This window comes from Eubalaena glacialis, chromosome 1 (genome assembly GCF_028564815.1).
Source record: "Eubalaena glacialis isolate mEubGla1 chromosome 1, mEubGla1.1.hap2.+ XY, whole genome shotgun sequence".
Taxonomy (NCBI): domain Eukaryota; kingdom Metazoa; phylum Chordata; class Mammalia; order Artiodactyla; family Balaenidae; genus Eubalaena; species Eubalaena glacialis.
In genome coordinates, this window is record NC_083716.1 from 176755768 (window position 1) to 176772240 (window position 16473).

The 16473-nt window shown below is 40.9% G+C and overlaps 1 protein-coding gene across 9 annotated transcripts in view; it reads left to right on the forward strand.

Annotated features, from left to right (window-relative positions):
- The window catches only part of NOSTRIN (nitric oxide synthase trafficking), a 70177-nt gene that overhangs the window by 21522 nt on the left and 32182 nt on the right, over positions 1 to 16473 (forward strand). For all 9 annotated transcript variants that reach the window (XM_061201273.1, XM_061201300.1, XM_061201310.1 and 6 more), the window contains 5 exons: positions 4724 to 4807; positions 7497 to 7559; positions 7760 to 7841; positions 10045 to 10107; positions 12987 to 13085. In XM_061201273.1, the coding sequence (XP_061057256.1) occupies positions 4724 to 4807; positions 7497 to 7559; positions 7760 to 7841; positions 10045 to 10107; positions 12987 to 13085 (391 nt within the window). The remainder of the gene's footprint in view (positions 1 to 4723; positions 4808 to 7496; positions 7560 to 7759; positions 7842 to 10044; positions 10108 to 12986; positions 13086 to 16473) is intronic.

The following is a 16473-nucleotide window of genomic DNA, read 5'->3' on the forward strand; positions in this document are numbered from 1 at the left end:
AATATACATCATCAATTTCACATGTGTCAAGACAATTGCTTGGAGAGAGATTCTCAACTCCTATTAGGTGTAGTAGCTGTAGGGCTAGAACATTAAGCTCAATGTTCTTATAAACTCTTTTCTGATTATTTTAATGAGGGGAAAAAAATTCCACGTCTCAGTTTGAGGTCAGCTCTGCCTTTCTTCACTTCTTTTGCATGTGGTGCTTTTTAGGCCAGAAACCATGATAAAGCAGCTCCCTTAGAAGAAACCAGTGTGCTTGGAGGTGCAAATTGCCACCTCTGCCTTGGGAAAAGGTGTCCCTTTTGAACTCTGTCCTTTCATTTCTGTTTAGCAGGAATTCTGAAAGGCTATATATTCTGCTTCATTAGACCCTAAGCACGGATGAGCCACAGGGCAGTGTTTATTCCGACTTACAAAAGTGACAGCTCTCTCCACGCTTGCCAGTTGGAACATGGCTTCTTAGAGCGATTTCCCTCTGGGGAGGAATTTACCCATTAACCTGTGCTAAGATGAAGGCCATTCAGGGTCAGAGGCCAGAGAGTTTTTCAGTTGTAGGCAAGCTCACCAGAAAAGAAGCCTAGTGACGGGTTCCATTCCTCACGTATCCGAACTCATCCTCCCGACTTTTTCATTTCATTTCCTTCTCATGTGTGGGATAATCTGCTGAGGATTCTGAAATGGTCATTAGGGTTGAAAATGCAAGAGGAAATGATTGCAGCCTGTTTTGCTTCATTGATTCTAAAGCTGGTTTTAAATATGAAATATATAATACGTAATATATATATAATATTTGTATATTAGGGTCACCGATATAGTATCGAAGGCAGAGGTGAAGGGTACAATCATGCTGCTCAGAGAGGCCGTGTCTGGTCTCAGAGGGCTACCTTGGTGACGTTTGATATCAGAGCCCCCTCTTCCCCACTTTTCTAGACCCTCAACACGTCCAGGAACTGCACAGATGCTTTTGGAAGAAGCCCCGGGAAGCTCGTTCTGTCTACACAGAGGCTGCTGTGGATCCCGTTTCTAGCTGCTAAGCCACCAGAGTTGTGGTGATTCAGAACACCACAATTAAAGGCAAAGGGAGAGGCGGTGTCAATTTTAAAAAGCACTTGCCTTTGACTCCCCCGCAATTCTCCTTCTCCAGCTGCTTCCCGGCAGTTTCAGAGGCAGGAGAGTAGAGTGCTGGGCAGGCAGGTTCTTGAGCCAGACAAGGGTTTGAATCCCAGAGGTCACTTCTCCACGAATGACCTCGGGCAAGTTACTGACTAAACTCTGTGCCTTGGTGTTCCCCTCCATGAAATGGGTAGAGTAAGTGTGCCTTCCTGATGGGAGGTATTGCAGGTTAAATGAGGAAATGTACTTAAAACACTCAGAATGGTGCCTGGCACATTGTATACAATAAATGTTGGATGTCACTAGTTTGTGTGTAGACAGAACACACAAGGTCAAGCGTCAGCAACATGTCACAAAGGTGATGGCAGCACATTTGTTGGGAGAGAGAGCACAGTTTGGACACGAACTTCATGGGTAGGATTACAAGAATTTTTAAGCTGTATACCAACCTGTAAAACTACACATCCTCTTACTGCTCTGAAGCAAGAAATGCTGTGTGGTAATTGCCTCTCTTTAGGCTGGTTTTCTACTGTACTTAAGAGAAAGCCAACAGAAATACGGGGGTTCAAGAATAAAGCCAGGTTCAAAACAAGAGCCCATCAATTCAAAGAGAGCAGGACCCTCTCCCTTTCTTGACACCAAAGCCCAACTTTTTTCTAGAATCAGATTAAGTTAACGATGTAAGGGAATGCCACACTTCCCTCTCATCATTGTCCGTTTTATTTCTGCTTAGCCTCTGAGCCATTTTGTAGGACCTGCAAGAACAGGGTAAAAGTGAAACTGAATTCTGAGGAAGAGGCTGTGCCTGACAGCATTCCCTTTCCTGTGGGAAGCCATTCAGGATTGTTCTAGAGCTGAGGGATGAGGAAAATGTGCATTCTTTCCCCCGCTTCTCCCCATCTCTGTATATTTCTGAATGTTTAGAGATCCTTTTGGATACATACTCATAATAATATTAGAAAAATTAATATTTATTAAGAAATTTTTGGTGCCCAGCACCAGCTGAGCACGACAAATGCATCATCATATTTAATGTTCTATGTGCTGCTTCCAAGCAAGAATGGAATGCTGGAAAGGAAAGTCCTAAGGAACCCTCTGGTTAAAGACGGATTAGGAGAGGGTTTATGAGTCTAGCTATTGCAAGTGCTGGAAAGCCATGTACGCTGACATCAGAGCTGAGCATACCTCAAACTTGTGGGACTGAATTTAAATAGTTCAGCAGTTTAAAGTTTTCAAAAGTGGTGAAATGAGAACAGACTTGTAGTGGAGACTGGTTAAAAATTCTAAGCAAGACCTGATGGGAAGTCCATTCATTCAGTCATTCAAGAAATACATGCTGAGCACCAATAACATGGCAAGCACTGTTCTAGGCCTCGGGATATAGCAATGAGCAACACAAAATCTTTACTCTTATGGAGCTTACACGCTAGGGGTATTCATAGAAGCACACTAAAAAAATTATGTGATGTAAGATAGTGATAAATGCTAGGGCATAAATAAAGCTGTAGGGAGATAGTGACAAGAATGCTCTTTTCGATAGGGTAGGCTCTGAGGTGGTAATGTTTGAACAAGACTTGTTGGGATTGACATGAAGAAGAATGCCATGGGGTTATGTAGCAGAAGGAATACATGGCAGAGGCCACAGCAAGTGCAAAGGCCCTAAGGCAGGATGACATTTGGCCACTAAGCAAGAGTACCGTGAACAAGGGGATGGCTAGTAGGAGGGGAAATCAGAGAGGGAGCCAGGGGTCAGATCGTGCGAATCAATAAAAATCGTTCCAGTCTTTGAGCCCCTGTTGGGTTTGGGTGATTACCACATTTTAATTATCATAAACCCCCTTGAGGTAGGTCTGATTACTTCATTTTAATGTTGCCCAAAGCCACCCTACTGAGCCGTAACGTTCTCTTGGGATTCTAGAGCACCCAAGTTCATTGAGGGTGGCGGTCTCTCCCAGCTTGCTGCTGACCAGGCCTTTCTCTCATCAATCACCACATATTCCTAGAGCAGAAAAATCTTTTTTAAAACACTATGAGATATTTCTTGACCGTCTTCATTATTTTAAAATATTTGCCCTAACCTTTTCTTATACTTGGCCAAGGCCTGATGCCAAATGGGTATTTTCTGTACCTAGGCCTTAACATGCATCCTACAATGGTTTTCCTTCTTTTAAAAGGTGCTAAAAATAACTTGGAGCACAGCTGTACTAAAGAGGAAAAATGAATAGAAACTTAGCGATAGGTCCATAGCCCATGATCTCTGGGTTCCATTCATAAAAGAGGTCTTTCCTTTTTTGGTCTATAACACTGAGTCTAATTTGTATAAAAACATCCAAGGATTAAGTTAATTACTGGAGAGTCCTGGGATTGTTCCCCAAATGAAATGGAGTCACAAATAATTCTAATGATGTTTTATAATAAAAGTAGAATTAAAAGACTGAAAAATATGCAACAAAGACTCTCTGGTCCATATTAAGATGAAAAAAGTAGCATAAATTGAACTTAATATCCTACATTTTTATTATTTTCATTGAAAAGTGAAATGAATAAAAATGTGTCTTCATTTTAGCTATAGATGGGCCTAAATTAGGACATGGAAAAATCAGCTTAAGATAAGAGTGACTCAATCCATCCAAAGAACCAAGTTTTCTTTGGGAGGGTATGCCCAGATTCCCTACTCAGTCTTCTCCTGCATGGAAAGTAATGGGAATTCATTTTCTAAATCTCATGCTGGCCCATTAGAAAGTTACTGTTTGGTTAATTCCATCATAATGAATTATTGTATTGCCAGCTATTATAATCTAGAGCTAGTCTGATGGTGCTGGTGTCTCAGGATAAGTAAGAAAGTAGCCGGATTAGTTTGCTAGGACTGCCATAACAAGGTACTACAGACTGGGTTACTTAACTTACAGTCTTACAGCCTCTTACTGTAGCTTAAACTACAAAAACATATTGTCTCACATTCCTGGAGGCTGGAAGTCTGAGATCAATGTGTTTGGTCAGGTTGGTTCCTTCCGAGAGCTGTGAGGGAGAATCTATTCCGTGTCTCTCTCCTAGTTTCTGGTGGTCTGCTGACGATTAACCTTTGGCATCCCTTAGCTTATAATACATCATCCCAATCTCTGCCCCTTCATCTTCACACAGCATTCTCCGTGTGTGTGTGTGTGTGTGTGTGACTGTGCCCAAATTTCTCCCTTTCATAAGGACACATCCATACTGAGTTCTAGCCAATCCTAGTGACTGCATCTGAACTTGATTATTTGCAAAGACCCTATTTCCAAATAAGGCCACATTCACAGACAGCAGGGTTAGGACTTAAGCACCTTTGTGGGGGAATACAGTTCAACCCATAACACTAGTGTACAAGAAGGTTAAATGAAAACTTCTCTCCTTTTGTAGGATTCTCTTGGATATCCTTAAAGATTACACCTAGGACAGGAGAATCCTTATAGTAGACAAATCATCTCTTTATTCATTGCATTATCAGCCTGAGTCCTCCTTCATATGTTTGTGTGTCTGTCTGTGTCTGTGTGTGTGTGTGTGTGTGTGTGTGGTTTTGCTTGATTTCCAGCCATTGTATCCTATCTAACAACTATCCCTTTGCTAACAGGGCAAATTTGGAAATCAGTTATGCCAAAGGACTTCAGAAACTGGCAACCAAACTGAGCAAAACATTACAGAGCACAAAGAAAAAGTAAGTATATGGAAGAGATAAGGCAAAATCACTCTTAAAAGTAATAAAAAGCGACATATGTTCAATTCCAGCTTCCTCATATAAATGTGGCAAGTCCAGAGCATCAAGCATGGCTTCCAGTTCTGGGGCACTTACTGTGTGCCAGACACTGTGTTAAATGCCTTCATAGATACTCTACATTTAATCCTCACGACAATCTCTGAGAAGTCTTTTTATGATCCCTATTTACAAACAAGGACTTGAGGCTTGGAGAGTTTAAGAACCTTGCCTGGTCACACTGATAATGAATTTCAGAGCTGGGTTCATCCTGTGTCTTTGTGACTCCTAAGCTCATATTCATAAAAGGCCTTGGTGAGGATATTAACTTGGGAAGCAGTGTTGTTAAGTTGGAAGCTCTTGAAATCAGGAAGTGTGAATCCTGCTTTATCTCAAATTTATGACCTTCAACAAGTAACCTGGCCTCCCTTGATTTCCTCCTCTGTTATGTGGAGTAACAAGATGTGCTCCATTGTGTATGTGTGTGTGTGTGTGTGTGTGTGTGTGTGTGTATCGGGGGGTGCATATTAAATGAGGTAATATATGTAAAGATACTGGCACATCAGATGCTGAAAAAATGTTGGTTCACATTTTTTTCAATTCAGTTGAGAATGAAGTCAATTACTTCTCTTCGGGGAGAGAAAAAAGATATTAGTATTCTAAAAATGGTCCATTAGTGATAATTTCTTACAAAGATTTTTGGCTAATGCTTGCAGATGCCACCCAATGGCAGTGCCATTGCAAAGACCCCTTATGATGGTAAAAGAAAGAGGGAAAGAAAAAAGGAAGGCTTCTGGAGCCCACATTCCTACTCCCTAGGCATCATCCATAACAGCAGATAATGGCTTTGAAATTGATCTGACTTTGATCTTGATTTTTAGGATGGGATTTTAGTAGCCTGCAAAGGAACCAGTAGAGCACAGTGGTTGAGTATAAATAGACTTCATTTAGACTACCCAGGTTTAAATTCTGGCTCTACCTCTTACCAAGTAGGTAAATTAGGACAATTTATTTTACCTCTCATTGTGTATTTAAAATGGAAATAAAACACATCTCATATAATTCCTGTGAGTAGTAAATGAAATAATACAAGAAATGTGTTTAATACCTGGCTGGAGCCAAAGCTCCCTAAGTGTTCATTATGATTTTAATTTTGATTACCTTCTAAAGGATGAGAGGTGTAGGTGTAGGGGTGTGTGTCTTATTGTGTGGCAACCCTAGAATCCAGCATGGTGCTCCCAAGGAGTTGGCATGAACAGAATGCTTGGTTAACCAGGGTTAGTACAACAATATTTAATAATAAGCATTAACTGAACTTTTATCTATACCAAAGTCTGTTAGGTACTTGTATAATAACTCAAATTATTTCTCTTCTAAAAGACCAGTTAAGTGAGGGTCAGTGAAATCAAGTGATTCTTCCAAGGCCATGCAGGAAACAAAGGAGAGCTTGTGGATTCAGACACAGAACTTCTGAGGCCAACGCCTTCTCCTTCCTGCTTTGCCGCCCAGCTCCTCCCAGGGGCAAATGTCAGATTCTCCTCCCGAAAGTGTGCTTGGGTTTCTTTTTAAAAAAACCAACTCTATTGAGATTTAGTTTACATGCAATAAGACGCACCCATTTTAAGTAAATGGTTTGATTGATTTTGACATATGTATACACCATATATCCACCACCAAAATCAAAATATACCTATTTTCATCACCAAAAGACTCCTCATACCTGTCTACAATCCTTCCCCCAACACTGTCCCAAGGAAACACTGATCTGCTTTTTTTCAATCTAGATTATTTTGTCTTTTCTGGACTTTCCTATAATTGGAAGCATACAGTGGGTACTGTCTTGGGCCTGGTTTTGTGCCTGGCTTTGGATACACAGAAAATCTGACATCCTTTGATCTAGTTCTCCCATTCTCTGGCTGCCAGGTGCAGCCTAAGTCATTTGGAGGCAAAACCTCTGTACCATCTTGCTCTCAGTACAGGCACCGATCTGTCCCTTCCATCAAAGTCTACACTGGCTCTGTCCCTGAGGTTTATTGATACAATGGGCTTCCTGTTTGAAGGCCAACTATAAGTAGGAGGAAAATAGCGTCATACTTCCTAATTCTCCCTTTGTGCTGCTAGGGTCAGGGCAGAGTTACCCTTTTATTAAATTGAGATAGTACACACAAGACAGTAGAACATCTGAGTGTTTGTCCTAAAGGCCAGCAGAGAACAGGACCTAGACCCTAACCCCAAGAGCAGCACACAGGACATGACCAGGGCTCTGGAGTCCTCCATAACTTAACTTTTCTGAGCCTCCGTTTATTCATCTGTGAAATGAAGAGCCCGAAAAGATTGTCTTTAAGGGTAGCATGCTCTCTCCTGCCTGTTCTAAATGGCTTCTCACCCTTGGCTACTTTATTTCCCTGATTTTCTACAGACATGAAATGAAAAATGGAAATCAGGATGAAAAATGATTGGGAAAAAATGCAGTTTATGTAATGACAATAGTGCAAATAAATATGTTGGCAGAATTTAATCCCATGGAGAAATTGAAATAGGATTAGGGATGTGAGTGCAATTGCTGAATGCAATGGCTCAGACATGATGCTTTATTTCTCAGACTCCTGGGAAAATGACACCCACACTTGTGCTCCCTTGTTTTTGCCTCCAGCTGTCTTGTCAGTGCCTGGGCCTGGGTCTCGGAGGGCATGAAGTCGGCAGCGGACCTGCATCAGTGAGTACTCACATGCTGGCCTTGCTCCAGCCCCAAAGGGAGTCATAAATATTTAAAGTGGGTATGCTACAAATATTCCACTGCAAACTTGCACTGAGTAGAAATGCCTAACACACCATTTTACTTCCCCAGAAAATAATTCGGAAAGTAGATATAAATCCTAATACTAGGCTTGTGTGTCTTTCATGTTCTATTTCCAGAAAACTTGGCAAAGCAATTGAGTTGGAAGCAGTAAAGCCAACTCATCAAGTCCTAAGTGCACATGAAAAGAAGAGAAAATCAGTGAGTCAAAATCTTTCTTTTCTCCCTCTTTGGCTCAAGAAATAAAAGGTGATCTAAAGGTGATACTACGTTTCAGGAATTTATCATAAAAATAAACACAAACCCAAAGATTTATGTACGAGGATGTTTGTTAAAGCATTGTTTATAGTAGTGAAAAAATGGAAACTTCTTCATCATCCAAAAATAAATTACAATGAATTCAAGCAACGGAATACTATGCAACCATTAAAAATCTTATTGTAGCAGAATTTAATGACGTGGAGATGTAGTGCTAAATTAAAAAACAAGATGAGAAAATCTAACAATATAACTGCAATTTTGTAAAATAAATGTGTAAATACATGCATAGAAAAAAACCTGGAAGCACCTCCCCAGAATGTTGATAAGAATTATCTCTAGATAGTGGAATTAGAGGCTATTTTTATTTCGTTTGTTTGTACTTTTTTGTATTTACATTGTTTTACACTGAATAGATACACCTTTTGTAAATAGAATTATAAACGCAATTTTTAAAAGGAAATGCTTGTCTATACTTATGACCTTGGAATTAGGTAAAAGAAATACTAGGTATAATCCTCAAATAGCCTTAAAATTGAAGAAAAATAACTAAACAATTCTTTCAGGGCACCTGGTCCTCTTGTATGGCGTATTCTCTGGTCTGTCTGTGTACTTTTCCTTCCAGAACAGTTTCATTTGTGTTCCGTTTTCTTTTTATTTGCGTGTAATACAGTCAGTAAGCACTTTAAAATATATTTTCAGGCAACATGAAGAGGTATTTAATAAACACTGCTTAGCTCTGATAGGGATGGGGTCATGGTCATTATCTGTGTCAATGACAGGTACAGGTGAGAAGTTCAGAACTGTAATAGGAGGTATTTGAGAAGGGCAGGGGCAGTGGCTAAGGGGAGTTTCAAGTGATCACAGCCAGATAAAGCAGGTCTTAAAGGTGGTAAGTCCATAGGATGAGGGGATTTGTGAAAGCCCTGATGGAAGAGAAATGATACCAAAAAAATTTTATTCAAACTTATGAAACTGAGTCAGGAAATGGAATCGATGTTTGGTGGACATCCATGTATTTTTACCAGAATGGATGTTCTCCTTAGGGCTAGGGTGATGGGGGAAGTTTACAGGAATTACTAGAAAGTAATATAATCTTCTGCCTTTGCAAACCAACTTAATAAAAGCCAAACACTAGTCTATACTTCATTAATTACAAAATATTTTCATACCACATAATACTATGATAATCACTAGAATTTCCTTAGTACTTACTAACTTAGGCACAAGTGCTATGATCACAGTGCTTTAGATAATTAATGTCATGGTCCCCTCAGAAGGCTGGTCCAGTTTATAATCTTCTTTTCAGCATTTGCCCCTCCCTGTTGCACCCCTATCACCCTGCCACATTTTCTCACAAAAATGTCGAATTTTTTAAAGTGAACTTGTTCCATATTGCAGCAACATAGAGTCAGAAGTGACACAGTGCATAAAATTATTTTAATTGTATTTGTTGTGCTAAACCACATATTCCAAATTTAATGAACTGAAAAAGAAAAAAGTACAGTGTTGCTAGATCTCAGAGTGGTTGAGTAATGGCTGATCTGTGGGTTTTGAAGAAAGGTCTATGGTTCAGGAGAAAAGGTTCTGCACTAACTTAAGTCTGATCTCCTTAGGCGGTTGCCTAGTTCCATTTTCATCATTTACTGCCACACTGGCTATTTTAAAGTAGGAGAAAAAGTTAATTATGATTAAGAATTCAATCTCTTTGAAATTAAAGCAATATTCACGTTAGAGGCAATAAGACAGTTAGTAAAATTAGCACTGCTAGGGCTTTTACTGACTCTCACGGTATTAAAATTTGGGCCACATGGAATAATGCTGAAGAGGAAGTAATGGGACTGGAAGTGATACCAAACTATGCGAGATCCTCCTCCGCACAGATTGTACCCGTTTATATTGTTTCTACAGAATTATATATTAAAAATAATTATCTTACCAAATGCATTCAGGGTAAATCTTGTGAAGAGATTCTTGACCTGAGGAAAAGAGAGTTGACTACTTTTCTCAGGAAATATGTCCTCTATAGGATTTTTAAATTCCACTGAATTGTGCTACTAATTGTACCAGAATTAATAAGCCAGCACCGTGACTCAACAAGAAGACAGCAAAAAAAATTTTTTTTTTCTTTTTTTCCCTTCGATAGCTTGATAATGAAGTTGAAAAGACAGCAAATCTTGTCATTAGCAACTGGAATCATCAAATTAAGGCAAGTATACACAAATATCATTTGTGTAAACCCAATTTTCAGGATTGAAGCTTTTGGCTTTTGTACAAATGTGATCGTGTGTTTTAGTGTCAGTATTTCTAAGTGCTAACTGAAAGGCAAAATGTTTCCTCGTCTGAGTTATTATATAGATATATTTTTCAACTAAATCAATAGAGGAGCAGGACTCTAAATATGACTTTTATTTATAGCTAACATGTGGTGTTTATTGTACGTCAAGTGCTATATATTTATGTGTTGAATCATCACAAAAACCAACCAATGTGGTATATGACCTTGTGTTGTCCCATTTTATAGATGGGTGGGGAAGCAGAGACACAGAGGTTAATAATTGCTTAATGTTACAAAGCTGGTTAATGGTTGAACCAAGAATTATTCCAAGTCACTGGGCTCCAAGGTCACTGCCCTTAAGCATTACCTACACTGACTGCCTCTCTGTATAATTTGAAACTTAGGGCAAGATATGAATACTGGGTTTTGGTTTTATCTTTTATAAGGGCATTTGTGATCTCTGTCTCACCAGTGAGAGGAGCACAGTGAGGGGTGGGTAAAGATGTGTAAAGGGGGATGCCTGTATTGGTTTCACAGGTATGTACGGCCCACTCCTTGTGCACCACACTGTACTAAGACATGGTTCTTGTTTCCATGTAATTGAAAATTTAGTTGGCTAGATAACATGTGTGCAGGAAAGAGTGAATGACTTCTAAGGAGAGGAATTATGATCTGGTGTGAGAATTTAGAGCATATCATTACAGGGTCTTAAGCAGAGAGAATCACAGATGGTGCCTATATATATATATGATTATTCTAGAACAATCTAGTTTAGGAGGAATTCATTTCGAGTAGGAAGGACTAGAGGCCAGTGGAGAGGGAATCTGCTCGGAAAACCCAATGATTCCCTTTGAGGGGACTTGTGCTACCAAAGTCGAAATTCTCTTTTTCATCTCCAAAGTGTTGGTGCCCAAAGAGAACTTTCTTTCCCAAGTAGATGGCCATGAGTGCCAAATAAGCGGAGACACCCTCAGAAACAGGCGGCCGCATCTCAGCCCTCAGTGTTGCCTCTGAAGCTCCTGCTGGAACCAAGGACCCCATAAGACAAGGACATTAATCAGAAATGTTTGAGATAAATGAATTTCTATGCCCACAATAACAGTCCTGGTAAAGGGATGCTCACAAGAATCATGTTTATAGTAAATATTTAAAGGTCCCATAAACAAGAGTCCAGTCGTTTGTTTTCAGTTTTGCTCTTGATTTTATGAGCTTTCTTAAACAGAATTTGTTTTTAAAAATACATTCTGTAAAATATTCAGCTTTGGGCTTCCCTGGTGGCGCAGTGGTTGAGAATCTGCCTGCCAATGCAGGGGACACGGGTTCGAGCCCTGGTCTGGGAAGATCCCACATGCCACGGAGCAACGAGGCCCGTGAGCCACAACTACTGAGCCTGCGCGTCTGGAGCCTGTGCTCCGCAACAAGAGAGGTCGCGATAGTGAGAGGCCCGCGCACCGCGATGAAGAGTGGCCCCCGCTTGCCACAACTAGAGAAAGCCCTCGCACAGAAACGAAGACCCAACACAGCCATAAATAAATAAATAAATAAATAATTAAAAAAAAAAAATTCAGCTTTCACAGGAAATGCAATACAATGGACCAAAAGAGAAACTATGCCCAGTAACTGCCACTGCTCTCAGGAACAAAAATAAATCTTTTTTTATTTCCCAGTTTCCACCAAGTAATTTTTCTAAATAGAACGATTTTATTTTTTATGAAGATTGACAGAGAAATTAGAGAAGATAAAATGCTTGCACTATAATAGTTTTCTCCCCAGTTACAATTCAAGGGATTCAGCATGTCAGTAATGAGGTGTAGTCTGTTTTGGAGACTCGGATGAAGAGCCTTAAAGAACCAAATGCTCTTGGCTCCTACTCTCATTTATCAGCAGGCATGCGACCGACGGAAGGTGGAGGGGAGGGTCTCTGAGCTTCTTGTTCCTTGAATTCCATTTTGTAGAGGTTTCATATGTTTAGAGACCTTCAGAAGGCTTTGCCTCTGACTTCCTAGGGAAAGAGAGACCTGGACTTTTCCCTTCATTGTCTGGTTTTACAGTCATTGCAACTTGAGGTGAAAGACCATACCATCTTTCAATCAACCCAGTTCCTGAATAGGCTAAATCCAACTCAAACCAAATTCTGTTGATTTTATCTCTGGAGCATCCTGTTCTGCCAAGCTGGGACTGTATAGGGAATGACCGATCACCCACATCATAACCCAGGCCAAGGCTGGAGGCATCAACAGAGTAGGGGACTTTGAATGCTGCTTCCTTCCTGACCCCTCCCTCCGCCTGCCCACCACAAATGCAGGGTAGTTCACAAGATGCCGGGCAGGTGCCCAGCTCTCAAGCCCAGGCATCAGGGAGCAAAATTTTTCTTTTGCTCTAAGTTTTAAGAGAGCATATTAAAATGACCTCAATTGTGGCCAAGCAGATTTAAAAGAATGATGCCAGCAGTCTTCCATGTTTGTTGTGATTTTTTGGCAGGGGTACGGGGGGTGGTAAAGCCATTGCCTTCCATTATGCTAGCTAGAACGATGTTTTGGAGACTCGCAAGCCTTCGGTGATTTAACAAAATGTATAACCCTCTTGAATGAACTCAGTGTAATGAAAAAAATATACAGTGGTTCTCAGGGCAAAATGTTAGCCACTGTGATATTTTAGGCAGATTTTGAGGTGAGTACAGAAATGAAGAACTAAAATACACAATCCTTCAAGCTAGCACGTGAACATGACTTGTTCCAGAACAGAAGAGTTTTTCTCTTGATATCAGTTTCTGATCCCTTTTTGCTTTTTTTGTATGTTTTTGACTCTAGGCCAAGAAGAAACTGATGGTTAGTACCAAGAAGCATGAAGCGCTTTTCAATCTTGTAGAAAGCTCCAAGCAAATTACGACCGAGAAGGAGAAGCAGAAGGTAACCTCCCATGGCCGGCTGAGTGCATATGGCTTAGAGATGGATGGGCTTCCTGCCCTTAGCTATGAACACAGGAGAACTGGCTGATTCCCCCTCTGTGCGGAGTCTCTGCAGGGCTGTAGTGTGGCAGAATATGAGAAGGATCCTAAGTTATTCCTGGTCCCCATATATATATATTTTTAAAGATCTTTTTCTTTAAATATTTATTTATTTTGGCTGCTCTGGGTCTTAGTTGTGGCATGCAGGATCTTCCTGGTGGCATGCGGGCTCATAGTTGCGACGTGGGCTTCTTAGTCGCGGCATGTGGGCTTCTTAGTCGCGGCATGCAGACTCTTAGTTGCGGCATGTGAACTCTTAGTTGCGGCATGTGAACTCTTAGTTGCTTCATGCATGCGGGATCTAGTTCTCTGACCAGGGATCGAACCTGGGCCCCCTGCATTGGAAGCTCAGAGTTTTACCCACTGGACCACCAGGGAAGTCCCGGTCCCCATATATTTTTAAAAGGTATTATTGACAGATGACAAATTAAACCAGTGGTGTCCAATATTTTTGATAAGGAGCCCGATTAAACATCTCTCAGCTCACACCCCAAATAAGTAAAAAATATATACACATAGCATAATGTATTATATAACGTACTTTACCTATCTTGTATATTATATAGAATACTTTTTATATTAAACTAATGTTATGAACATTATACAACATAAAAAAGTAGAAATATTTGAAGGATGTGGTAAAAATGAAATAATATTTTCAGTGATTAGCTAATCATGATGTCTTCATATAGTCATTAAGTGGCATATACGGACAAAATATACATGTGGGGCAAAGCTCAGCCTTACCTGTAGTAAACATAAATTTGTATTTCTAGTATGTCCTCTTGATAATGTCAGTTTTTTGGTCAACTTCTCATCAGCTCTCAGTAGATTATGCCAGTTTTTGCCTTTTCATGTGGGTGATGATGCACCTGTAATCGGGTGCGGGAGAAAGCGTCAGCTCTGACGTTTTCCTGTGGCTTTCTTGTGCTTGCATTGTTAGTATTTTTTTTTTTTAAGATTGATTGATTGATTGATTGATTGATTGCTATGTTGGGTCTTCGTTTCTGTGCGAGGGCTTCCTCTAGTTGCGGCAAGCAGGGGCCACTCTTCATCGCGGTGCGCGGGCCTCTCACTATCGCGGCCTCTCTTGTTGCGGAGCACAGGCTCCAGACGCGCAGGCTCAGTAGTTGTGGCTCACGGGCCTAGTTGCTCCGTGGCATGTGGGATCTTCCCAGACCAGGGCTTGAACCCGTGTCCCCTGCATTAGCAGGCAGATTCTCAACCACTGCACCACCAGGGAAGCCCGCATTGTTAGTATTAACATCAATCTACAGCTTCGTAGCAGAAATCTTTTTAAGGCATGTGTTCATTTTGTGTGTGTTAACCTAATTAAAGTGGATAATAAATCTGTAAATCCGTATGATCCAGACTCCTGCCGATGGGCACATGTCCCAGGATGTAGAGAGTGAAAGCATTTGTGGGACCCACATCAGCTTCTCATGTTATAAAACTCCCAGTCTCCCTCCAGAACACTTCAGAATCCTCAACTGTCCACACGTGGGCACTAATATCAATTCATGTATTGAATAAGAGTAAGCTTGAACACTCTTTTTAGGCAAAAGTGAACACAAATAATATTGGAGTGTTAGATTATCTTGCACACCCCTTATGGTATGTGCCCCAGATTGGAAACCTTTGAAATAGTCAATATCTTCCCCCAGAGATGGAGTCCCCCTAAGGAAGTGCAGGCAGCACCACTGCAACCCAAAACATTCTTAAAAGAAAAAGAGAATTGTCATTGCCAAGTAACTCTATTATTTCATCTGAGGAAACTATCAGTTGAATAACTTAAATTCATTGTTAGCAAGATATTACAAGGTTCTTGTGTCAATCTTCACAGTTTGAAATGATCATAACAGGTACTGAATAATGAGACAGCTTCCGAAGAGGAGGCAAAACCAAAGTAAGTTTAAAACCTAAGCTCCAGGACCTTGTTGTAGGCATTTGGAGCCCTCATTAGAAGCTATTCTTTATTGATGTCGAGGAATGACAAAGGCAAAAGCATGGGCCGCTAAGTGGTGAATTTTTGCTTCCTTCCCTCATTAGCAGCTTCCCTGGGAGGCGGAAGTCCATGATCCTCCCCTGCCCTCCTCCTCCTGGTCCTGTCAACCATAGCCCTTGGCTGTCATTACATCACAGACCCCTACCATCGTCATCACTTTATCTGGTAGCTTTCTCTTTTTTAGTCCTAAAGCTAAACGCCTAAGGCGGCGTTCATTTTTGCATCTCACATAGACGTGCCCATGATCTCCCACTTGAGCCGGGCTGGTTCGGTGCTGCTCAGCAGTCCTTCCTGTTTTCCTGCTCAGCAATCCTTGTTCTCACCAGAAGCTGATCTATATCTCCATTCTTCTCGCTCCTCCATCCCCACCAGCCACTCTCAGCAGACCATCTTGCCTCCAGCGTCACAGAGTAAATAGAAGTCAGTACAGCCACCTGCCTACTGAAGTCCTATGTGCAATGCGACAGGCCAATTCTTCATCCTGTGCTCTGATTCCCCTCCCAGCCTCCTCTCAGAGGCCCTTCCCTGGATTATTCCCTTCTCTCCTGTATCTCTAAGGGTTGCTTCCCATCAGCCTTTTCAACTACCCTCTATCTTGGGAGAGTAGGAAGAATCAGGGAGACACCCTTTGTCTCCCTGATATTCCTATTCCTGCTCCTCTCCAGATATCATCATCTCTTTCTTTTTACAATAAGATTTATTGAAAGGGTTATCTGTGCTCTGTCTCCACTTCCTCATATCCTGTTCACTCCTCAAACCACCGACCAAGCTTTCCCCACCAATTCGCTAGAAATGTTCTTGCCATTGAATACGTGGTCCTTGTTGCTAAAGCTAATGGGTGCTTTCCAGTTCTGACTTTATTTATCTTCTTGGAAGCATTAAGCGTCATTGACTTTCCCCTTCTAGAAACATTCTCTTCTTTTAACTACAACAACATCTGACTCTTTTGGTTTTCCTTTCTGTCAATTTTTTCTTAAGCTCCTTTATGGACTTCCCTCGTTCTGCCTGAACTTTCTATATTGTTGTGCCTGATGATTTCTCTCCTGGGCCTCATTCTGTTTTATTCGGCATCATATCTCCAGTGTCCCACACAGTACTCTCAATATCAAGTGCTCAGTACATAGCACATACTCAACAAATATACTCTCAAGGCTTTGGCTACCATGTCTCTGCTGACAATATGCAAATTCATATCTCCAGCCCAAACCAGTCTCTGAACTGCTCTCTGGCATCTCAAACTCAATATCCAAAATCGGAACCATCACTTCCCTCTACCAAAAATATT